This window comes from Cuculus canorus, chromosome 9 (genome assembly GCF_017976375.1).
Source record: "Cuculus canorus isolate bCucCan1 chromosome 9, bCucCan1.pri, whole genome shotgun sequence".
Taxonomy (NCBI): Eukaryota; Metazoa; Chordata; class Aves; order Cuculiformes; family Cuculidae; genus Cuculus; species Cuculus canorus.
The window spans coordinates 7,204,839-7,228,854 of record NC_071409.1 but is presented as its reverse complement, the minus strand read 5'-3'; the positions used below and the strand labels follow the sequence as shown (position 1 = coordinate 7,228,854).

The 24,016-nt window shown below is 43.2% G+C and overlaps 2 protein-coding genes across 3 annotated transcripts in view; one reads left to right on the top strand and one right to left on the bottom strand.

Annotated features, from left to right (window-relative positions):
* Positions 1–3,411: 3,411 nt before the first annotated feature.
* On the top strand, positions 3,412–8,558 carry CCDC195 (coiled-coil domain containing 195). The gene is made up of 3 exons (XM_054073866.1): positions 3,412–3,676; positions 5,078–5,339; positions 8,368–8,558. The coding sequence occupies exons 1-3, from the start codon at positions 3,412–3,414 to the stop codon at positions 8,498–8,500; spliced, it is 660 nt and encodes a 219-aa protein (XP_053929841.1). The 3' UTR covers positions 8,501–8,558.
* Positions 8,559–9,799: 1,241 nt separating this feature from the next.
* The window catches only part of LOC104058797 (guanylate cyclase soluble subunit beta-2), a 22,817-nt gene continuing 8,600 nt past the window's right edge, over positions 9,800–24,016 (bottom strand). For both annotated transcript variants that reach the window (XM_054074868.1, XM_009560372.2), the window contains 8 exons: positions 23,263–23,479; positions 20,007–20,327; positions 19,110–19,258; positions 16,823–16,969; positions 16,388–16,542; positions 14,821–15,035; positions 14,613–14,732; positions 9,800–13,842 (listed from right to left, as the gene is read on the bottom strand). In XM_054074868.1, the coding sequence (XP_053930843.1) occupies positions 13,691–13,842; positions 14,613–14,732; positions 14,821–15,035; positions 16,388–16,542; positions 16,823–16,969; positions 19,110–19,258; positions 20,007–20,327; positions 23,263–23,479 (1,476 nt within the window). In that variant the 3' untranslated portion in view covers positions 9,800–13,690. The remainder of the gene's footprint in view (positions 13,843–14,612; positions 14,733–14,820; positions 15,036–16,387; positions 16,543–16,822; positions 16,970–19,109; positions 19,259–20,006; positions 20,328–23,262; positions 23,480–24,016) is intronic.

The window sequence follows — 24,016 nt, the reverse complement described above, 5'->3', positions numbered from 1 at the left end:
TTAATGGACATTAAAAGGTTAGGCAATTACCTGTTAAATAGACTAATCCAATAACTTTCTTTGTGCCATTGTTATCTCATTAGATTATGAAACCTGAGAATGCTATAAACATTAATTGATTTTTTTGCCATCTTGCTTTCTTTCCGGGAGGTTGTGCAGCTCAGCTTGAGCAAAAGTCACCTCTCAGACATCGTTAAAAGCTAGCGTTTAATTAGTCATGAGTGTAAGGCAAGATTTCATTCAAGCATAGCCAGCTTAATACCCTCATGCCTTGCTACACGTGAGGCCAGTGAGCGTGTTCCTCTCCAAAAGCTGCTGGTTGTGTCTGGGCCCCAAAGGCAGCCCGGCTCCCCACAGCCCCTCCCTGCCTGGTTTGCTGCCACACTCCTTATCCTCATTTCAGCGTCAAGGGGAGAGCAATAATGCAGACTTGCAATCACCTTCCTGGGCTCATTCTGCCGCTCCGCTGGGTGATTTTCATTCTGATAGGAAGTTGCTCCCCAAGCACGCTTAGAAAAAATAGCTTTCACAGAAGTGATGTGTGCCGTTTGCTGTTCACAGCCTGTTGGATAGGTGTTTCCTGTGCAGGGTGGTGGGTCTGGCAGCAGATATGCCAGTCAATGCATTCTGTGACTGACGGTGAATACAATTTTGCCTGAGTTCACATCCTACCAAGCGTTGAGTTGCCAAAGCAGCTCGATTGTGAGAAACTCTGTCCTTTCCTCTAAATGACTTTGAGCTGAAGTGTTTCACAGCGAAAACCATACTGTTACAGGTGTTGGCAGTAGCCACAGGAAGGTACTTTGAACAAATGGCCAGCCAAAACCTGCAACCTGCACGTGTGCCATGGCTAAGAGGCACCAAGCACATTTGCCACCCATGGCACATGGAGCAGCAGCACCTGGAAGTGGCCTAGCTTTGACCCAGGCTGGCAGTGCCATGGGTTCCGCACACATCCTGGACACCGAATTTACAAACAGGAGTTTGCATGCATAGAGTTCTGTCCGCTGACAGGGAATGTGCTGACCAGTCCAGTGGCAAATTTAGATTTGCTGGATTTTCATCATCCAAAACACCTGACTCATCTGCTGCCCTGCCAGGAATTCCTGGACAGGAGACGCAGCAGGAGCAGCGGTACAAGGTTTCAAGATAAACAGCGGTTCCTCAGAAGTCTCCAGTACAACAAAAGGTTCATGCCAGCTCTGGTATGGTTCCAATGGAGCAGCAGGCATGGGATCAGAGGAGCAAATGTCTTCGGTTGCAGCCCGGGTAGCTAATTGCTGAGCCAGCAAGCATCCTCTGCCCATCCAGACCTGCCAGCTGCCAGATCAGCAGCAACACTATAATTACATGTGAATGCTGTCGGTGCTTCGGTACCTGATCCACTTACGGGAGAAGCAGAAACATAACTTTGAAACCAACATTGAGGGGTTGCTGCTATGTTTTAAGTCCTTGGGTGACTCCAAAATAGAGAGGATTCATATTTTGCTTCCAGCAGCTTTGCTCCCCGCACATTGTCCCCAACACTGGGGCACTTGCACTGTAATTTAAGCCTGGATCCAAGCCTATTTCTGAGCCCATTCCTTCCCAGCTGTAGGTGGTTACACTCTCAGCAACCTACTACTCTCTGGAGAGGAGGAAAAACCTCAGCATAAGCTGATGCTTCTTGTGATGCAATCTTGAAGAAGCACAGAGAGGACAGCTGCAGCCTGCCAGGAGCTTTTCCAAGACTGATGCCAGCACTCCAAGCCCAGACTGCCGCCAGCAGCAGGCAGGGGCAGCACAGCAGGGCCTGACATGCTCTTCCCCTCGCACTGTGAGCTCACAAGAGAGCGTAGATACTGTGGGCTTTGTTTGCAGCATGAAAAATCAAATTTATTTCACCTCTCTGCATGCAGCCCAAATACTGCAGAGGTGTCTGGAGAGGTTCCCGGGAGGTGACAGCAGAGCTGCTGGTGACTCCTGTGGCTCCCTCTCCCCTGCCCTGTGTCACTGGAAAAATCAGTGTCACTGCATATTCCTGCAGGCCTTACAGCAAGCCCTACCTGCCCTCCTGGGCACGGCTTATTGCTGTAGGTCAGAGGGTGGAGTGAGCGTAGCGTGAACTACAGGAACCCCTTTGTCATTATGAAGCTCTTTTTGAGGATGCTGCTCCATACGAGGCAGCACTGCCCACAAGGGAACATGCCCAAGGACAAAGATCCTCTCCTTCGTGCCTGTTTTTCCTCTGAATTCCAGCAGTTTCTCCCCAGCTTCTCAGTAGCTGCTGGGAGGCAGCATCTCCTCCCAGACCTGATGGCTTCCTCACAGTAGCCCTCCCCTGACACCCTCTGGAATAAATAACACTGAGTCATCTCTTGTTTTGATCATCTCCCACTAGCCTTTCTTTCTCCCCGTAGCCTCCAGCAAGCACAGCAGTGAAGCACACACAGACGAAAGGCCTTTTTTTTTCTCAGATATTACTGAGTCACTGCTGAGCTACTGGAAAAGGAACGATCTCAAAGCAAACGGTGTGTTAAATTATTTTTCTGCTGGCTTTCTGGCATTCTCAGTTTTGTGTTTAGAAGCAAGCTGGGGGGTTTGGAAGGGTGTTCCACAGATTTTTGCGTTTTACTGCCAACAGAAAGATCGCTTTAGGGAGTAGGTGATGAAAACAGCAGAGGATCATGTTTCCCTTCCTAATGCAAGATTCATGTCTGGTCTCTCCTTACGCTCCCAGGATGCTGGTGCAGGTGCTTCATGCCAGCGAGTCTCCCCGGGAAGGGGCAGCGGGCTTTGCTGCAGCCTTTCAGGAGAGCTTTAGTTTACCTACTTCTCCAGCACAGCTGTTGGCATCCTTCTCTAAGAGCAGGGGTCTTCTACCGTATCAGCTTTCATTTAGAAATTTAATTTTCCTTTGAGAAATTGTTAATTATTTTCCAGGTGCACAGTGAAAAGGAGTAATTCACCCAGTGTTAAGGGAGAGAAGAGTGCTGCACAGCAAAGGGCAACCCCTCCCTCACTGCAACAGAGACAATCATTGGCCTTTTCAGGTAAACTGAAGGAAACGGATTCTCCTCCTCAGTCCTTTTGGAGAAAGCCAAAGCCCAAGGCAAGCGAGGGGGTGGGAGAGTTTTCTGATGATGCAGCAATATTGTGTTGACACTGATTTGTGCAGTGTGTAAGAGGTCAGCTCTGCTCTGAAAAATGAGATCCTGAATGAATAAATCATGGGGCCTCTCTTAGTAATTTAACAGCTTGGTCCAGCCCTCTTGGTGGTGGGAGCTTGCCCAAGCCCGGCATGTGGGGAGGGACTCCCTTTTGTCCGGAGGCTTTTAAGGGCAGGATCTGCCTTCTGGCAGCTTAGGAGCTTCTCCACAGGGCTGCTTCTTTGGTGGGGGAGCAAGAAGCCCTGCTGCTCCTTGTGGGACCATGGAGGGAAACATACACCTCCTCCAGGTCATCCACAAGATGCGTTCCCAAATCAATAAGCTGGAGAGAGAGAACAGAGCCCTGAGAGGAGAGCTGCAGATCTGTGGGCAGAGAGTTGTGCCATCAGCGAGAGACGCAGCAAGAGAAGGTGGGAACAACGACATGAGGAGCCTTGCCAATGGTGGGGAAGGACCAGCTGACTCTCCAGCACTCCTGCATAGAAGCATCATGACCAGTCCTGCTCCTGCACCAAAAAACCAGACAGGTACCAAAGAACTAGGGCTGCCTATGGCACCCGTGTGTGCTGCCTGCGCAGGATCTGCCAACCCAGCTGTTACACGTCTGCAGGGGGTGGGGGATGAGCCACTAGCTGTCTGCCTAGTTAACTTGATGGAAGTGCTCTGGCCTCCTTCAGGTGCCACACCCAAAACCACCTTATGGGGTGTCTCACTCTGTTTCCTTTTTAGGGGTTACGAGCATCCCCCAGGCTGAGCTTAGTGGAGTGTTTTGCTGCTGCTTAAGCAGAAGAGTTCAGTTTGTCTTTGCTAAAGCAGATTTTGACTTACTGCTTTGAGTTTTATGGGCATGGACTATCTTGCCCGTGCATGCCCCCTGACTGCTCCAGACAGAGAAGGACCAACAGTTATAATCGTGCCATAACCTCTCTTGCCTTAGCAAAAGATGAGAAAAACTCTACAAACTAACAAATAGTGACAGGTTGCATAAATTACACCAGGTGAGCAGTTTCTTTTTGCAGATAATGCAGTTAGTTTTTGTTGAGGGAAAGTAGGGCAAACACAGAGGAATATGATGTGCTCTCATCACAATTTTATCAAAGGGAAATATTTCCATTTATCAATAGAATATATTTCCATTGATCAATGGAAATAGTTCTCAGTTACAGAAGTCTGGTCAGGACTTCTGGGTTTTTTAGTGAAGCAAGAATTGGAATAAAATGTTGTCTGGTGAGAAGTAGTTGTCTAGAACTGGATGTGGTTATTGGCAGGGTCAGGCTGTTGCCTCCTTGTCTGGTGTCTGTCACATCCAGTCTGCTGGAAAACTGCTTCTCTAAACGAGTTCTTGGCATTAGTATGGTGCATGTTATAAGTTGCAGCTGCTGTTACAGCCCATGTTCTCCACGGGTCCTGGAGCTGACCTAGCTTCAGCTCCAAGCCAGCTTCCTGGAGGAAGTCCAGGCTGTGGAAAAATGTCCCCATAAGTTCTGACAGAGAGAAGTCTATGAAAATGATTACAATAAGGGGCTGAACTGTACTAGTGGATTTATGTGAAGCTATGTGAGTGCTGTAATTGAATAACACTTACTGCCAAGCCCACTGAGCCAAAGGGTCAGGTTATTAACCTGAGGGCCTCTTAAACTGGGACTGCTGCTGGCTATGGATGTCATCAGCTTAGGAATAGCTGATTAGTCTTTTGGCAAGCATGAAAGACGTGTAGAGTGCTCTCTAACCTTGTGGCTTTTCTTCTCTAGCTGCCTTCTAGGGGAAAGAGTGGGATCCAAAGGGGCTGCTCGGCCTCCTCTGCTTTTCAGCCTTCCCACGTACAAAACTGGTTTGAACCAAAGGAAAGTGATTAAAAATATACTGAGGATAGCTGAGTTCTTATCATTATTATTGCTCCTAGCCCTGTTTTTGTCCTTGCTACTCAGATACCACCATGACCGTGCGGCGCTACTCCACTGCGTCACCAGCACCTGGGCCTTCCAACATGAAGTCTGGCTGGGCTGGCAAGAGGTCTCCAAGCAATGGGCTACCAAACACACCGGGCAGTGCCCTGGCACCAGCCCCTCCCAGTGCAGCACAGCTCATCATTGGAGAGGAGAAAGGGCTTGAAAGGACGCCAGCCAACTCTCTCTCCCATAGTCCTTCCAGCAAAATGAAGCTGTTTCAGGAGCATGTCTATAAGTGCAGGTAGGTTCAATTTGCCTTGACAGCATCACCTGCCTGGGCTGGTTGCAGGTTTCACCTACTAACATATACGGACATTATCAGCAAAATCTTTGTTCAAATGAATATGGGCATTGAGCAGATGAGAGACCTCTTGGGTGAGCTGTCCTGCTCCTCCTTGCAGTGTGTGAAATTGCCAGTGTCAGCAATTTAAATTGAGGGGAGAGAGAGGGAAGGGAGTTGAAATCTTCTCTCCATTACGGTCAGGCAGAGTTTTGCAGATTGATGTGCGAAGCCTGAAAGGGATTTTTAACTTTAAATGAAAAACATAGAGATATCAAGGAATTCTGAGCTATGCTTTTGAAAATGTGATTAATATGGTTCATAGATTTAGATGTATTCTATCATATTTCACCTGCAGTTGAAGCAGTGCAAGTTAACGCTTTCATCCTTGAGAAAAACATTCTCAGGACAGCTTCTAAATTAAGTTAAATGGCTGCTGGACAAGCCCTGAATGTCTGTGCTCATTGATGAGAAGCTTTCCACCACAGGGCAACAATCAAAGGTAGAAGCACCAATAACGAGACTAGCCCCGGTCCCCCCCCAGTATGTATTCACACTGGGAATCCAAGAAGACCGCTGGGTGAAGGGCTGATTATCTCCTGCTCAACAGTCAGAGCCCAAATGGCCTCAAAGTGTGTGTGTTTGAACAGAGAGAAGTCCAGTGCTGTGCCCACAGATGTGTGACCCAGGACAGGACTCCAGCAGTCTCTGCTCAGGGGTTACGTGGCTGCAGTGGGTCATGTGTGGGGAGACTTTAGAGTGGCCTTCCAGTACCTGAAGGGGGACTACAAGAAAGTTGGGGAGAAACTTCTTACAACAGCAGGTAGTGATAGGATGAGGGGGAATGGCTTTAAATTGGAAGGGGGAAGATTTACATTAGACGTTAGGCTTTAAGTTCCCTTCCAACCCAAATCAGCCTATGATTCTATGTTGCCTGCACTGATGCACCTGTCCGCGCCGCGTGTCATGTCAAGCTTTTATTCTGTACCACTGTCACACACCGATGTGTCCTCAGAGCAGTGCACAGCCCCTCAAATGCCCTGCGCAAACCCCGTTAGGAGCCCAGCTCCTCACTGAGAGGCTGGAAGGGACAATGAGGTCAAGCGTTCATAGGCACCTAAGTTTTTTCATAAGGATGTTTGAGGGTCATATATTTTACAGCATTCAAACACCTAAATTTAGTCCGTGGCAGGGAACTTGTATCGTTTTCAAATGCAGTCTGACACTGTAACTCTGGATTTCAGCATAAGCTCTGCTGGGTTCAGGGAAACTTAAGACTCTCAGTGCACATAAATGCTTTGGAGAGGTTTGCCCCGAAGCCAGCTCACGTGGAAAGCGTGTGTGTTGGGAAACACCGTCAGCATGCAGGAGCAGGAACGGCAATGGCAAAGGCTGCTGCTTTCTCATAAGGGGAAAGAGAGCTTTCAAAGCAATCAAAATAGCAATGTAGATCTATTACAACTAATACCTTGGGACCTAGAGGTTTAAAAGGACCGGTTACCCAGCGGCCAAAGGAATGGTGCTGATTATTTTATCGCTATCTTTAGAGCGCCTTGTCAGCTCTGAACAGCAGTGCCTGTGACACTGTGACTCGTGCCCACTCAGTGTTGGCTGCTTTAGGAGAAGAAATGGCTATGGAAGGAGCTTTTTACCTTACCCCTTCGGTCGACTGGGTAATATCCTGAAGCATGTAGGACCATGCTTAGACCGAAAAACAGTTCAGTATATTTTCTGGTCATAATGGTGGATGTTCACATTATACACACAAAGTTCTAACACAGACAGCAATCTTACTAAGCTTTTAACTAACTCAGTTGTGGCAATGAGTTCAGAAAGCTAATTGAACTTAATTTTTCGCAGTGATGACATTTTTGCTTCCCAGCGTGCAGGTCCATGACAGGTTTTCCTGTTCTTTGTCTGCTGTAGTCTTCTCACATTTTACTCCAATGCTTTAATTCTATTTGTGAGGCTGAATGTTTTTGCTTAGCAATTAACTCTCTAGAAGCATCACCTGGGATTTACATAGAATGCAGTTGCATCCAAGAAATAAAATAACAGCACTGCTAGCACATCATCACTAATTTGCACATCTACAACGTTTTCATTCATATATGCATTATTTACACCAGTTGATTCCCACTTTTTTGTAAATAAGAAAGAAGACTAAATATTTGAATACATTAGGCAGGATAACAGAGGCTGAGAACTGTTTTCAGGGCTATTGCAGTAAAATTAGAACAGGTACAAGTTCAGCCTGGTACAAACATCGACACTGGGGTTCAAGTTTCACCTTCCAGTGCGACAGCTCAAATTGGTAGGTGAGAAGGGCCAGGGAAACTACGGAGGTTCTCTGCCCTGCAGGACGCCCCTACCTAACCACCAATAAATACTTTTGTAGTTTCATGACTTTTCCTTTCTCGTGCTCCTCAAGGGCCTGAGCTGACGGCAGTCGTAGAGGACAGTCAGAATGGAAACCAAAGGTCTGTAAAACCCAATCCATTTACCTGCCAGACCAGCCAGTTTTGGGACACACAAAGGAGCATCTTTCTCCCTCTGCTTTCACTGCTAGCTTTATTAGCCACATGCACACTCGCCACTTGCAAACCATAGTTCTCACACCCTCTTGCAGTGCCTGGGTACTGATGCACATGAGCATAAAGGCAACGAAGGACCCCCTGGGTCTGTTTGGGTGCACGTGCGTCCTGAGGGTTCTGCGCACACATAGCTCTGCACCTACGCATCAGGCACCAACAGAGACGTGAGGCTGGATCGAAAAAGGCAGATAGACAGACAGGCAGACAAAACTGTACTTGGTCTCTTGGGAAAAGCACATGAACCCCGTCCCAGCAGGGCATGAAATCCTGTCTCCATGCAGTGTGAATGTGCTGAAAGCATTTACCTTCTGCTTGCTGGGTGGTTTGGTTGTTTTTTTTTTTTACTTATTTAGCGTATTTGTAATCCTCATAATGCTTTCTCATTTTTTCTCCAGAGGTAAAGTAAAGGCCATTAGTTTCCTCTTACCAATGGATATGTCATCATCCGCTGAAAGGCAAGGCTCCCTCCAAAGCCCACAAAATCATAGTACAAAACAGTTAACCGCTATGGTTGAAAAGGATATGTGAGCTGGTGAATTTTTAAAGGCCCATTAATTCCCAAGATAAATTGGCCTTAAATGAGAGCTGTGTGTCAGGTTCCTTTCCTGCAAAACGCTTTGGCAGGGTGCCTGCAGAAGATCACTCAGCATGCGTTTCAGGTCACTGGCCTGATGTTTAAGCATGGAAATAGAAGCCACGACGAAGCCCATACACCGTGATGAAGCCACATGATAGCAAAGTTACCTCCACAAAGTAGCCTCTGCGCCACGTCTCAGGATCCTTTACCTTAGGACTGCTGTAAACTGGGTGTTGAAGCTGGATTTGCTGTGTTTGTCATGAAAAGCAGAAACCATGTCACCGTTTATATTTGCTGAGTCCCTTGCCAGAGAGGTATTTGATACAAATGGCAAAATAAGAGCTATTCAAGAGCCTGTGAGGTCTTCTTTGTATGTAAAACTTGAAAACTTTACAGTACTAATGCAGCAAAGTTCAGAAGGTGTCACAGAGCCACTTAACGCTACTGTGATTTTTTTGCAATTCTTGGTAATGACTGCTCACGTCCATTCGGGGTTCACCTCTAAGGGAGCACAGGGGACAATGAGTACCAGTCAAGGTGAAAATGTGACTACAAATCTGCTTCTGATTTGATGCGTTCATTCAGCCAGAGACTAAAGACTGTACAACAAGTCAAAATACGAAGAATTGTGCATATCACAAGAATTGTTCAGGAACAATTGTCTCAGCACAACTTGGATCAAAAATCACTAGCAGAAATTCAGCAAATGGGTGCAAACTAAATGTGAGAGAGAACAAACAGCTTGTAAAAAATGAGGAGTGCTTGTTCATTATAGTCATAAGAGTAAAGACAGGTCGTACGTGTATTTTGATTTCAAGTATTTGAAATATTTATCCCAATACTGCCCATTGCTATTTCTTTATATGCAGACAGCAGTGATTGAATATTGTGCAGAGAATGCCTGAACAGTAAATGTTTGTACCGGTAACTTTAGGGAAGATTTTCTTCTCGTTGTCTGTTCTTAAACTCTTGAGCTTTCAAAAGTGAAAGCAGGGACCTGATGAAAAAAAATCCCTTCTGGATTTTCCATGATGTTGTATGCTTCTATAAAAGTCTGTGCTCCTTTTTTTCACTTTGAAATTCAGCATGTTTTGAATATTCAAGTACATTCTTAATATATGCTTACCAATGAAGTAACAATTTCGACTTTACTGCTATTTTATTTGAAGATTTTTATGTTCAGTTTGGGTCCATACAGAGCTGCGTCGTAATGGCAGAGTTAAGGAATCAAATGCTTCCAGGAAATGAGGTTACAGTTGGAAAGTTTACAGAGCAGCTCATTTCAGAAGGCATTTACAGAGAAGTGTTTTTTAAATGTTTTAAAGAGAGTTTCATTGTCAGAAACTAGATGCTGCATATGTGTTCAGTTAAGTACCTAAATCAGGTTGATTCCACTTACCAAAATAACAACAAACATCTTTGGAAACCTGGCCTCCAGACCTTTGGGGCACACAACCTTCTGACAATTTGTGTTTGAACACCAGGTTTAATAGGATTTGAAAAGCCGTAAGCCTCAGACAGCTTTCAAAAGTCTTAACTTCTAAGTTTGCTAAGTCTCGGCTTCCATGAAGCAGCGGTAGGAATTCTCTTCTCCCACCCTTTTGGGGTCAATTCAGTGTAGATTGGTCACCGATACTAAGACTGCCTATTAGTATGCATATGGCAATGTCAGTTGTAGTGGGCTACTGATTCTGATGTCACACCAATGCACATAACTTTGTGCTCACTCAAGAAATTAAACTCAGTGATCATTTATTAGAGGTATAATGGTCTTAAACTTTTGTATACTTATAAGGAAAAAGAACAGAAAAGTTGAAGGTAAAAGGGGGAAAGGAATCAAAGTAGTTATTGACAAATAGCGGTCAGTATATTAATGGAAAGATTTATTTTTAATGATACTTTTGCAGTCTTTAGCAGTGCCCACAGATGTAAGAACACGCAATGATGAACAGGCACATTAATTCTTGAAAGCAGTTGTGCAGAGTTGACGTAGCTCTGCATCTCCATGAGAACTAGATTGTAGCAGAGGCCACAGAGAAACCACACCAGGTTTACCACAGTACAGCAGGAAGTCACTTTACCATGGAGCACTTACTGGCAGTTAAAACATTTCAATACTAAACATTCATAGATTGTTCAGTGCAAAACTGGTGGGAATAAGCAAAGCGAGTGTTGAAATTTGGACAGAGATGTAGACAGCAATTAAGCCATAGTCCTTTGCTTTCTTCTTCCCAAGAGGATCCATAGAATTTCACAGGAGCTCCAGGCTTCTACCTAAAACCAGTCTGGAATAGATCTATATTAAATGCTGGGGTAGATACTGAACTCTATTCACTGATGGCCAGGCCTGTTGGACAGTTTCCAATTGGAAACTCTTCCTTTTGGAGAAGTGGTCAGTGGTATTTGGCCACACAGATATCAGACTGCAAGAGCAGCTGAGCAGCAAGAGGTTCCCTCCTGCATTAGCACTGTCCCCTGAGAGATGTACTCTCTTGTGTCACACGTGTGCTTGAGGCTCAGTGGTTATGTACCTCCATAAAGAATGGTGATAAAGATGGAGTCCACCACTGCTATTTGTTAAATGACGTGTTCTCTGTTCCATCAGCACGGCTAGTCAAGAGTAGTGAAACACATCCCTAGGTTAGAGGTGCAAAAGTCTTGTCAGAGTTGATTCTTGACCTCAATCAGTTGGATAATGCCAATTTAACTGTCACTTCACATTTACATCACTGTGAGCGAGACAGAAAGTGGGTACTGCCTTTCTTTAGGAAAGTCTTTTTAAAGCTGTGGCCATAATAAAGAAGAGCAAAGCCATCAGTGCTGTACCAGTGGGGAGGAGTTACTACGGATGAAGGCGAAATTTAGATGTTGTGCATATGAGGGTAGCACACAGCCAAATGCTTAAAAAGTTGATATCCAAATTAACAATAATAATCCTTCAATGAATCTTCAGCTTAGAGTAGGTCTCAGCCTCAGCAAAATAACAAACAGTTCCGAGACAGCAAAATCCCTATAAATAAATAAATGCATACATACGATTGGACTCAATTTTCTCAGGGTTCTTTTCCAACCAAGTGATTCTATGATTCTATACATTTATAACTAAATCCTGTCATTCATAAAACTGTGCTCTTCCAGAATGGTACTGCTCAGCTGTACCATGAAAATGCTAATGTTAAAAGGATGCATCTACATCAGCCTTTCAGTCAGGAGTATCCTCCTGAGTGAATTTCCTGGCCAAACCCACTTACTGTACTTTGTTTCACACTGTAGAGTGGTCTCAAAGAACATATATGGATGTCTTCTGGATGAAACTGTCAGAGGACGTGCTTATAAGGTGCTCCAAAAGCTAACAGGTATTCAGTGTTACCTCTGTAGCAAACCCTCTGAGAAATCCGTAGCATGGACAACAGCACTGATGGTTTTGCTGTACATGTCCTTCTCTGCTGGTCTGCACTACCTGCTAAGACAGACAGAGCTGCAGAGCCCCAAGACAAGGGAGATACTGTCTTAGAAGTTTAAAAAGAAAGTCTAACCAGGTGAAATTTCATCTTGTTATACTATAGAGAGGAGGAGATGCCTGTCTGTCAGCAGTCTTCCCTCTGGAGTTAAAGAGCCTCACTCTTGCCACAGACAAAGAGATAGAAATGTGATGCTCTAGACGGTACCAGAGGTGTAACATTATCATATTCTCCAGCAAGTTCTTGCTTCATTTCAAGTGGGTCTCATCTTTGCATCTTCAGAAAATGAATCCATGCTCCGAGGTAATAAATCGGTGTGCAAAGTGCATCTCCCATCAAAGTCACCCAATACAAGCATATTCCACCTACTTCAAGCTCCTATTATAGGAGTGAGAGAACAATTTATAATGCGCTGAGTTGTCCACAACTTTTATATCCATTGTAGTTTTGCTCCTATACCTTAAATCCTTGACAGCTGAATTTCAATTTTTCTCTGCCGTTTCTGATCAGGAATAATCCGAGGATACATCAGCATGGAAGTAATTCAACTGAGGAGCCTGTGACACCAGGTAAGTGATGTTGATCTTTAGCGCTGCTATTTCCAGTGATGTTAACATCATTATTTCCAGCACTGACAGGCTCTCTCTGCAGTCCTTGAGGTTTCATTTTGCTTCAGCTGAGGTGAGAAAATGAGAAATAAACTTGCAACCCATTTGAAGGTCTCAAAGAGTTCATAGGCCTTTAACAGTCCTTCAGTGCTGTGATGAATTTGATGCTACATAACTCTGCTATGTACATGTCCTTCCACAATCATCTAAGCACAGCGTGGACAGCTGGTTCAAAGGTCAAAGATGTTTTTCTTACTGTTGAGTGTTATAAAGTATGCAACGTTTTCTCTTCAGGATGGAAAGAATACACGTTATGCTAAATCTGTTCGATACTTCTACTGCGTCATCTGCTAGTGCCCAGAGAAGTACGTGCCCAGAGAAGTTGCGGCTGCCCCATCCCTGGAGGTGTTCAGGGCCAGGTGGGATGGGGCCTTGGGCAGCCTGAGCCAGTGGGAGGTGTCCCTGCCCATGGCGGGGGCTTGGAACTGGGTGATCTTTAAGCTTCCTTCCTACCCAAACCATTCTATGACTCTGTGGTCATGCCTTTATCCAAAAAAAAGACCTGTTAAGAGATTAAACTATCATCACAGTTAAAATGGAGAACAAACTCTGCTAACGTTACACAGGGAAGTTGTTGGCTGTGCTGAAGTTGAGACAGATGGTCACTTGAAGGAACGTTTCTTTTATGGCAAGTGCTCATTTGAGTAGGAATATTTCTAGATGGATAAGTCACCTCTTTCTCAATTGCTGCATGAGACACTGAAAACTGATTTTTGCAGGGGGATATTCGAAGACACGGCAGAGGCTGAAAAATACATATTCAAAGCATCTTGTGGTGGTTTCCTTCTCTAGTGGGAGTATTACGTGGCACATGTAGATTGGTTAAAAAATTTATACTCCGTTGTTTTCTTTTTCCTGAAAGCTGTGATGAAATGTCTTTTTTCTCTTTCATGGGTTTTGGAGGTTTTTTTGGCAAGATCACTTGGTGCTTGATATACAAAATCAGTCCCACAACACCAAAATGCACCAAATCATAATAAAATTGCTGTGTTTAATGTAAAATGTAAGAAACTTAGAGTAAAGTGCAAAAATTAGAGCGAACATTTCTAATCTGTGGCTCTTCAGTAGCAGGTTTGACTCTTCCCCGGTTTAGAGGACAAGGACCATCATCTGCATGCTGGTTGCCATGGAGACTCCCATCGCTTTTGGAATCATAAGTTCTGCCTGAAAGGAAACACTCCTTCAGTGTGAGTTTTTAATGACCACAGACGTTTCTGTTTGTCAGAACGGCGTATAATAAATTAACTACCATGTCTAAGCAGGTGGGAGGGAAGGGAGTAAAATATTTTCTAGTAATCAGCGACAACATATTTAGTCTGTATAAAACCACCAAATACGTAAATAGAATTACAAGACTTGCTGCATTAGATTAAACTGTTGTAGCATTGAATCTGTTATCTCTCTTGTGGTATCAGCTAAGTCAAATGAGGATTAACTTTGGTCTCAGAACATGGGCATGGTAGTAAATCCTTCTGCCTCTTGCAGGAGACTGTCTTGAGGATTGCCAGGCTGTGTAGCCAGAGAGGTCTCTCTCTCTCAGGCTTGAGTTGGTAAGGGCTTCCCCATAATTGTAAATAACAACAACTTTTTTAGGAAAAGATGTGTACTAAACACTTGGGTCTGTCCACTGGAAGAGCTGTCTAACATTTATCTGTTCCGCTGGCGCTGCCAGGATGACTCTGGGATTTGAGAGTTACATCAGCTTCTTTCTCCCTAGTGCACAATTAACAACGGGGATTTCTCTGAAGGTAAATTTGTTTAGTCCTAAACAGTGTGCAGAATGGTTAGTTTCACCAACATGGATGTGATGGCATGAACTTCTGGCTTGAGTAAAACAATGGTTATTCAGAAAACGAATATAATGAAGCTGCAAGGTTAAGCCTCAGTTACTCCCTCATTCTGCTGTCTTTGCTACATGATAAATTAATAACTACCTGTTAAATCTGGGATTTTGGCTTGGTTTCTTTTGAGGCTGCTTTGTGCAACTGTGGGGCCATCACTATACTTCATTGCGACGGCTGGGGTCTGGTCCTTCTCTGTCTGAGCCTGCGTAACTGAAAGAAGAACAGAAAAGGATATTTAATTGATTGGCATTAATGTTCTTTTGTTAAATGAGTGAAAGATACATTGAGTTGACTCTACCTGGCTGATGACAACTTGGTATTGTTTCAGCCCTGCCTTCTTGAAAGGACTGGACAGATTCATGGCCAGAATCTGTGTCTTTCATTGGCCTTCCCATAATCTCGTTCTCAGTTGCAGTTTTATTTCTAATGAGGAAGTATGTGTGCATTTTTCCTTTGCCTTTTACTTCTATTTCTCCTCTCTCAGTCATCTCAAAATTCTTGTACTTTAGGCATCTAAAGTATCAGAAGCAAAATGACACATGAAAATTCAATATTAGCAAAATTGACTCTTACATTTTAGAAAAGCTATTTTAACCTAAGAAATCCAGTCACAACAGTCTGGGAAGAATTGCATTGATCCATGAACCTTTCAGCTGTTTATTCAAGCCTGCTGTGCTTTATAACTTTACATGTACAGCCTGATCAAAAATCAATATGTTACAAGGTGATGGGTTCTTATGGATCAGTAAATAGAAATTAAGAACTGCAGCAGCCAGGATCCGTTGGACAGAACTATCTCCAGTCATTTCATCAGAGAAGGCAATCAGGATCATCTAGCATGATTTACTTCTGGTAAATCCAGAATGGCTATTCCCAGTTGCCTTCTTCAGGTGTCCAAAAATGGCTTCCAAGAGGACTTGTTTTTTACTGGGACTGACGTGAGGCTGACCAGCCTACAGCTCCCCAGCCTGTTTGCCTTGCCATTTTTCAATAGAAGCGTAACATCTGGATTGCTTTCTGGCTTTTCTGACCTCTTCCCATACTGGTAATTCACCTGCTCCTTGAACTCTAACTCTCGGTGCAGAGACCTTGAAGACCTTATCAGTGAAGAGTGAGACAGGAGAGGCCTTGAGTGACTCAGCTTTTATTCAGGTCACTGTCACTAAATCACCTGCCACAGCAGATGCACGTTTCCATTTATACTTTTCAGCTATCACAGCAGAAGCCTCTCTTACTGTCTCGAACCTTCCTTGCCCACTTCAATGCCAGCTGAGCTCTGGCTTTCCTAATATCATTCCTATGTGCCCAAACAGGTTTTTGTACTCCTCCTTCATAGCTTGTCTTCACTTCCAACTCTTGCAGGCATATTTTATGCATACGTAAAACTCTTGAAAAAGTAGTGTTTAATTTTTAGTAACATGAGTTTTAGGAAAGTAAATTACTCACTGAATGAATAGGATAGTGGTTTATTACATTAATCCTAAGTAAGTGGAAATAAAACTGTTTTGCCACAAATTGTTGTGATACATCAGAGACTTTAAAGCTTTTGTTATGCAGGATGTCAAATTAAATGTTCTAACTGTCTTTCAAGCATCTACATTACTCAATACTTCCAAATAAGATACCAAAATTCTTTTTTTCCCTATTTCACTCTCTAGAATCCAGACGCTCAAGCCTCTGTCTCCATATACAGTGCACTTTAAATAATCAGAACAAATAAAACTCACGCAAGTAGTGATTTTCATTTATAAGTAAACTTCATAAATGGCTACAGACAGCATCATAGACTTTGAAAGCTACAGCTGTCAAGGCAGTGTTTGTTAGCACGGATCCTAAGAGGCAAGGTTTCCATCATAGTTACTCACTGATAGGCACTGGAGCTTAGATGAATTTTACTTGGGACACCATGACTCTCCATCCGGGAAGCTATGTTCACTGTGTCTCCAAACAAGCAATAACGAGGCATCTTTTCTCCAACAACTCCAGCCAAGACAGGACCTGTATGGATCCCAACTCTAATCTTTACAAAGACATAAAACACCACCCAAAAATGTCATTTGTTATCTAACATCTTAATGTTATCCAGTCACCTAAAAGTTCATCCAAAAGCAACACTGGACACCAGTAAAATATCAAACATACATAGAGACAGACTCTGTGAAAAACACACCCATGTGGGCCTTGCCCAAAGTCACAGAGGAGTCAGAATATGCTCTTTGAGGTCCTGCTGCAATACATTAACCAACGGCCCAACCCAAGAAGCAGACAGAAATGCATTCATCTTGGCGTTAACAACTTACTTGGATAGGATTTCCAGAAACTGGGTTCTGTACTCCTTTAGCTGCTATTATCATCCCCAAGGCAAAGTTAGCAACTCGCTCAGCGTGAGTGGGTACAGGCACAGGAACCCCACCGACCACCATATAGGCATCTCCAATTGTTTCCACCTTTAATTGAGAGGAACAAGCATATGAGTATGCCATATATACCTTGCCCAGGTTAGTGCTTTGCTGTTTGAGGCTCTTCATACCTGCACCAACTCCCCCTTTCTTCTAAAAGATGTTTCCAATCACTAAAAAGCTCTAGAGTGTGTGACCTTCCTTGAGATAGGGACCCTTTCCTCGACTCCACGCAAAAAATCTCAATGCATTCCGTCCCTGCTTGCTTGACCCATTTTAGTTATCAGTGCGAAATAACCTAAGGAGTAAGGGATGCTGTGAAAGCGTCAGATTTTTTGCCTTCCTCTTACCCAGGGCGGACCTATAAGCAAAAAGCTATCCCCAGGCACAGCCTCCTGAGCCAGGAGGTTATCCAATAGCTAGATGCTATTAATTAGCTCTGATTCACCATCAGTGTTAAAAGTTTATTCCTTTTTTCCAAAGAGACTTCTTTTTTTAAGAAGGCACAGTAAAGCAATGAAGTCTGTTCACTGGTGGTTTTCTATTAAGGGGTTCACTTGAAATTAAGAACTCTCCAGTCTCCAGGACATCAGAGAATGCAACGTTTGAACTAAGCAGTTTGGGAGCATCTTTCCTTACAACCAGCTGGTTTCCCACACCCTGTGAGACAAATGCTGAAGGGCTCGTCCTCCTTCAGGCATCCAGGCTCTTTGAAATGCATGATAAGGCACCTCGGAAATACTTTGGTGTTTGTCCCTAAACCAAAGACTGTAAAAGACTGTTAAATGCTAAGGAGTCGTTGTTACATTTGCCGTCAATAAATAAAAGATCAGTTAAAATTAGATTAATTGAATGTCTTAAAAATGAACACCATAATTCCATCTTTGTTGTCCATTAACACAAAAACTTAGAACTGTTTAGTAAATTAGTCTTGAAAAATCTGTTCCCGTACAAATGCCTTCTACCAGACAGGCCAAGCCCAAGCTTAGGCCAGTAATTTTCTGAAACAGATTAAAAACAACTGTAAAAAGCTACTAATGCAAATAGATATCCTAATTATTTCTTGGCAGTGGTAGGAGATTTAATTTAACAAGATTTATTCATAACTTCAGATGTTTATAAGCATGGGCTAAGTTGCTTTGATCAATCTCAATATTTCATTTCTTTCCCAATTCCCTGAAATAGCGATCTCGTCCTCCCTCTGCACCCTAGTAACCTCCTCCAATATTAATATGAGTTTTATACAGGCATCAAAAGGAGATTATAATAGTGACAGGTAATTTAAATCAGTCATGAGACGGGTGATTTAGATAGAATATGATGCTAATTTACCCTAAAATCTCTGGACCATATCCTGGATGCTTCAATTATTGAATATGGTTTCCTTGCAAGGGTAGAAAAGTTTCTGATTTCCCAGTACAATTTATTGCAGGAAGAACTGCATGCCTTGCCTGAGCAAGGAATGAATGAGATTTGGATTTCACCCTTTACTATTTCTGCTTTCCTAAATATTTAATGTGTGCAAGGGACAGATAGAAACTTAGGATTTGCTCTTCAGCTCATCAAATCTGGGTAGCTCTGGAAATGTTAATAACACTATTATAACACTATACGTCAACCATGGCTCTGATTCTTTCATCACAGTTCGGACAGCTCATACATTCTAGATCTAATCAATGCTCTTTGGGGTCAGCAGATCCACACCATCGCCTAAGGTCTCCATGAGGCAACGCAAAGTCTACGTATTGTCTGGGTGTTATTGAGAATGCTATTTCCCACTAAAGGAGACACTTCATGACATTGTGTCCTAGTTAGTTGGAATAAAGGAATTAGGAACGTTATTCCAGTTGGTCCATAAACTAGGATATCTTGTCATGTTGGGGAGGCGGTTGAGAGAAGAGAGAGGAATGTGTGAAAGAACAGCCGTTCTGGTGTCAGCGTTCTGGAAAGAGACTCTAGCCTGTGCTAGACGTCACATTCCTGTCTGAATATTTAAAATCTATTTAATCATACCTCTGCCTGATTTTCAGTTTCTCTGTGTGAACATTACAAATATCCAATATTTTATCGTTTATCGAAAGCCATGCTGGGGGGAAGAGGATTCAGAGCATTTAAAAAAAAAAACAAAACAACAACAATCATTTTTTTTTCCAGCCTATTTCTACAGCCTCTATCAATCAGTACATACCTTGTACACATCATGCACTGTGGTCAGTCTGTCAAATCGCAGGTACATTGAATTTAACATGAGAACTATCTGAATCGGCTCACATTGAGCACAAATGTTGGTAAAGGTCACAACATCGCTGAACAATATAGTGCATTCCTTGAATTCTCCTGTGAGCAGAAAGACCAGTAGTAAGTACTTCTAATGGCTGGACAATCATGGCATCTGTTTGAAACACGTTTGTAAAGATGACTTTCTCATCATTCCACCAGGATACATCACCCATCAGTTGTAATATTCGTATATGCGTGCTGATAGGAGAAAGAGATGTTGATATAAGAGTGTATCAAATATAAGAATCATTTCACATTTCAAACAATCCAGACATCTGAATACATCCCTTTGTCCATCCATATTCAGGACGTATGCATGCTTACTAAAGGGAATTTCAGCTTATTCTTACTTGCTATCTTTAACAGCACTGGGAAAGATGAGGACTCTAGGTTTATCTATAGCGTAGATGAACTAAGAAAAGTTTGTAAAAAGGACTAATTTCTTTATTCCTTATGGTTTTGAGCTCTCATTTCCCTATATACTCATGTTAATATACAAATACATATATATATATATATCAGGTTACTATTGGAACACCGAATTTTGTTCCCTGAATGTGCAGCTGCTACCACCTCTCACCTCCTAAAGAACTATATTGGCAAATAGCTGCCAAAGTTTTGTTTGAAATAATAGTCTAATCTTAATTAGATTTAGGGTCTGTGGTCCTTTTCCTACCCATGGATGTCACCACATAGAGAATGTACTCCGTGATAGTGGCAACGGGGTTGTGCCAGCACCCCAGTTTCTCTATCATCATCACTTGGTGCATGAATCATACATCACAAATACATCCCGTTCATTCACCTGCCTCGACTTGCTTCCCCTCTTTCAGCTGGTTGGCCACGTGCTGAGGAAGCATGGCGTAGAGCAGAGCTTCAGTCTTTTTCTTCTCTTCCTCCAGATGCTTGGACAGTATCCGCAGTTCTTCCTTCTTTCTCTCCAGCTGGTTAGAGAGCTCCATCTCTGCAAGTCGTTGCTGATTGAGAAGAATCAAGTCTCTGGTCACGTCATGAGGTGCAATGTCTGCAATATGCATCTGTCGCTCCTCCAGTTCATGCAAAGTGCGAAGTAGAGGTGAGCACAGATAGAGCATGCACTGCAGGGACTCCATCCAGATCATCTGGCCTGTTTGAAACAAGTGTCGGTGAGAGCTTTTCAGCAGCTTGGACTTTCATGTGATGCTTAGTATTACTGATGTTCATTTTAGTGGATGAGTTCTAAAGACAACGACTTTTTGTAAGGTCTGCGTCATCGCAGGAATTGCTCTGTTTCCTGGAATTAGAGGTGGACTTGTTTGGAGGAGGTGCAAATTCAGGTCCCAGAAAGCAGTCATTCCCTCATTGCGTGTCCTAGGCAGAGCCCTGCCATGCTTCTGGTCCCTCTTCATGAGGAACCCTAGTGCTCACAACATCTCTCCTTTCCTCTTCTCTGCCACTAGTTACCTGAGCTGCTCCTGAAGCCAGGCAGTCAGCATCCTGCACAGGGGAACTGAAACCCACAACGACTGAGTGAAATGTTTAAAGTTTCATTTCACAGTGGGTAACATATGACCCCCGTAAAGTCAATGGAGCTTTTCTTTCTGGAAGCTGGAGCCTTCCAGTCATTACAATGATCAAAATAAATAGGTATAAAAATGCTTGAAAAGTAGAATGGGTTTTTGGTGAGAGATTACATTTCTGGTTTCTTTTCTGAGGTTTGGTTATGGGTTTGATTTTTTTTATATTATTATTATTCATTTGCTTCATAAGTATCCTGGGTTTCTGAACAGCAATCTAGGAATTCCTATTTCTTTCTTTCTCTCTCACCCAGGGAAATTGGATGAATGGCCTGAAAACTAACAAGACTGGAACATCAGAGATACGCTGTGAACTAACCCCGACAGCATTAGAGGGAGTAGAATTCTACCTGTGACTCCTTGAGTTCCTTGTTTTGGTAACATCACTTTTTTTCAAGGTCTCTCTAAACTTATATTTTTTCCCTGAATCTCAGGAATGCCAGATTTAGCATTCATCACGCAAAGGTGAAAGGAGAGAATGAAAAATTAGGTCATATTATATAGTTCGGAAAAGCAAAATTGAGGTCACAGAAGACTTAAATCAAATGTCATTATAGTTAATTACAGAAAGCAGAGAATCATTCCGTACTCATTCCTCTCAGTAAAAACGAAGCAAATAAAATAACTTTTTTGCTAAACTAACTTTAACTGGTAAACTCTTATGCAACATTGGGGTGGGTTGAAGACAGAAATCAGAATCTGAAAATATGACTATAAAAACTAGAAGCACAGCTAACTAATCTATTTTTATCCACGTTTGAAACCCAGCCAGTAGCAAATAACTCCCCTCGAAGGCATAAATTAAGAATGAATCATACATTCGCATTTTAGGAATCAAAACGCATGAAGGCACAGGGGGAGCCGTTTCTTGCCTCCAGCTGTAGCAATGCCATTAGGACTTGTTTGTAGATGCCAAAGATGCAATCCAAAAGCTGTGAACTGGCATTGCCCGTGCTGGGTGGCTGGTTCTTCAGTTTTGTTCCAATACAAAGCAGTAATTTTTTTGGCAATGAAAATTCGTAGCAGCATAAAGCTATTCTGTTTTGGGTGCACAGGCTGATGAGTAGAGCTATGGGGATGTGAGACCTGGACTTCTACACAGCTTGGCGCATCTCCCTGCCGAGCCTGGTGGATCCATGGGCAGAAGCTGGCTCTGAGAGCTGGCATTGTGCCCCTTCCACAGGTCCCCAGTGAAGTGGAAGGCTGTAACTGAGGGCTGGGGAGGTTCAGAGTGCAACTGGCATTGAAACCAAACCTTCCTTCCTTCTTGAGAAACAAGAAGAGCTTCTACAGATATATGAGCAACAAAAGGAAGAGAAGTGAAAATGTGGGCCTGCTGCTGAATGGAACAAGAGTTCTGCTGAGAAAGGAGAACTCTAAGCACCCAAGGTGCTTAGTGCCTTCTTGGCTTCAATCTTTGCTGATAAGAATCAACCTTTGGGAATCTGAGGGGCCTGAGACCAGTGAGAAAGTCTGGAGCGATGAAGACTACCATCGGTACAGGAGATTCAGGTTAGTAAATGTTTAAACAAATTGGATATACAAAAGTGCACAAGAGCTGATGTGATGTATTCAGGAGTGCTGAGGGAGTTGGCCGGTATCATTGCAAGGCCACTCTTACTTGGTTTTGAAAGTCATGGACTGGGGGAGGTTCATGAGGACTGGAAGAAAGTAAATGTCACTCCTACTTTTAGGAAGTAAAGGATGGAGGACCTGGGAGGGCTTGGAGCATCTGTCATGTAAGGCAAAGCTAAGAAAGCTGGAGTTGTTCAGCCTAGAGAAGGGGAGCTTATGAATATGTATAAATATCTGATAGGAGGGAGTAAAAAATACTTTTCTCAGTGGTATCCAATGAAAGGACAGGAGATAATAGACACTAACTGAAATGCACAAATTCCATTTAAACATAAGAAAAGCCCTTTTTACTGTAAAGGTGGTTAAACACTGTAATGAGTCACCCAGGGAGGTTGTAGAATCTCCATCCTTGAACAAATTCAGAACCCAGCCAGACACGGTCTTGAGTAACCTGCTCTAGCTGAGCCTGCTTTGAGCAGGGATGGACTAAACAATCTCCAAAGGTCCCTTCCAAACTCAACTGGATTTGAGTCAGTTCTGTGACTCTCTGAGTAACTGAGACCAGAGGTGGTTTAGAAAACAATTTAACCCTCCCTTGGCCTTGCCTCTGTTACTCAGGAAACCTGCAAAGATATGGGTTGTGCAGTATTAGAAAAACACCGTCTGCCTAAGCCTTTCAAATGGAAGTGCAGGTGTTATTTCTGACTCAAAGCCTTCAAAATCTGGTGAGGTAATGGCAGAATTTGTTTACAGGCATCTTAAAGTACTGTTTCTCAAAGCAGAACCATCTAATCCTCTCCTCACTGCACAGAGACAAAGCCATTTATAGGACTTAGGTGAAGCCAGGAGTCCTCAGAAGGACATTAGTTTAACTCCAGCATAATTCCTGATTTAATACAAACACTTAGGCTATTGAAAACAATGAATTACCTCTCAGCTCTAGCATTGGCCGTTGTTTCCATGACTCTGGCATCATCTCTCTTCTAGTCTGGAAAACAAATTGGCTGTTGATGAATTTCTGAATGCTAGAGATGGTGAAGGGTACTTCTGGGTGAACAATACTGAAATACTGATCCAAGGAGATGTCCATGGTCTGGAGGCCAGGTACGATCTTTTGAATGCTCACCCCAGCTTGCTTCACTCTGAGCTTAAAAAGAAAATATGGACAACGTGTTACAATTCATATCCTGTTTGGATTCAGGCCAAGCTATAGCTGGTCACTGTTCATACGTGATCAAAGTTTCTATCTTATTAACGTATTACTGCAAAGATTTGAATGAATGTCCTTCGTAGCAAGACAAAGCTTCAGAAAGGAATGTCATTATGCAAATAATACCAGGCAGGAATAGACTCAGGAAGCATGTAGACTCTCCATTGGCAGCAAAGCTTTGTAAGAGCATTTTGATAGATTAGTAGCTGGGAGGAGAGGGTGACTAGCTGTAAGTACAAACCCAGTTTAAAGGATGGGTCGTGCCTCTGGCACATCCAAGGACAGGAAGGTGGCCAGAAACTTAAAAAAAACTCTGTTGCATGTTTGGTAACAGAGAGTGCTGCAATAAACCTTGCTGGCATATCCATAGCTGCTTCAGCCATAGCAATCACAAAAAAATCCAAAGGAGATTCCTATCTCAAATGACACAGATCCAGTTGTGACAAGTGAATTCTGTTGCATGTCTCTGTACAA

Excerpts from the sequence above, each read along its gene's own strand:
- CCDC195 (XM_054073866.1), top strand. The coding sequence starts at position 3,412 with ATGGAGGGAAACATACACCTCCTCCAGGTCATCCACAAGATGCGTTCC. Across the intron at positions 3,677-5,077 it reads TGCACCAAAAAACCAGACAG|ATACCACCATGACCGTGCGG; the intron begins GTACCAAAGAAC and ends CTTGCTACTCAG. Across the intron at positions 5,340-8,367 it reads GAGCATGTCTATAAGTGCAG|AGGTAAAGTAAAGGCCATTA; the intron begins GTAGGTTCAATT and ends TTTTTTCTCCAG.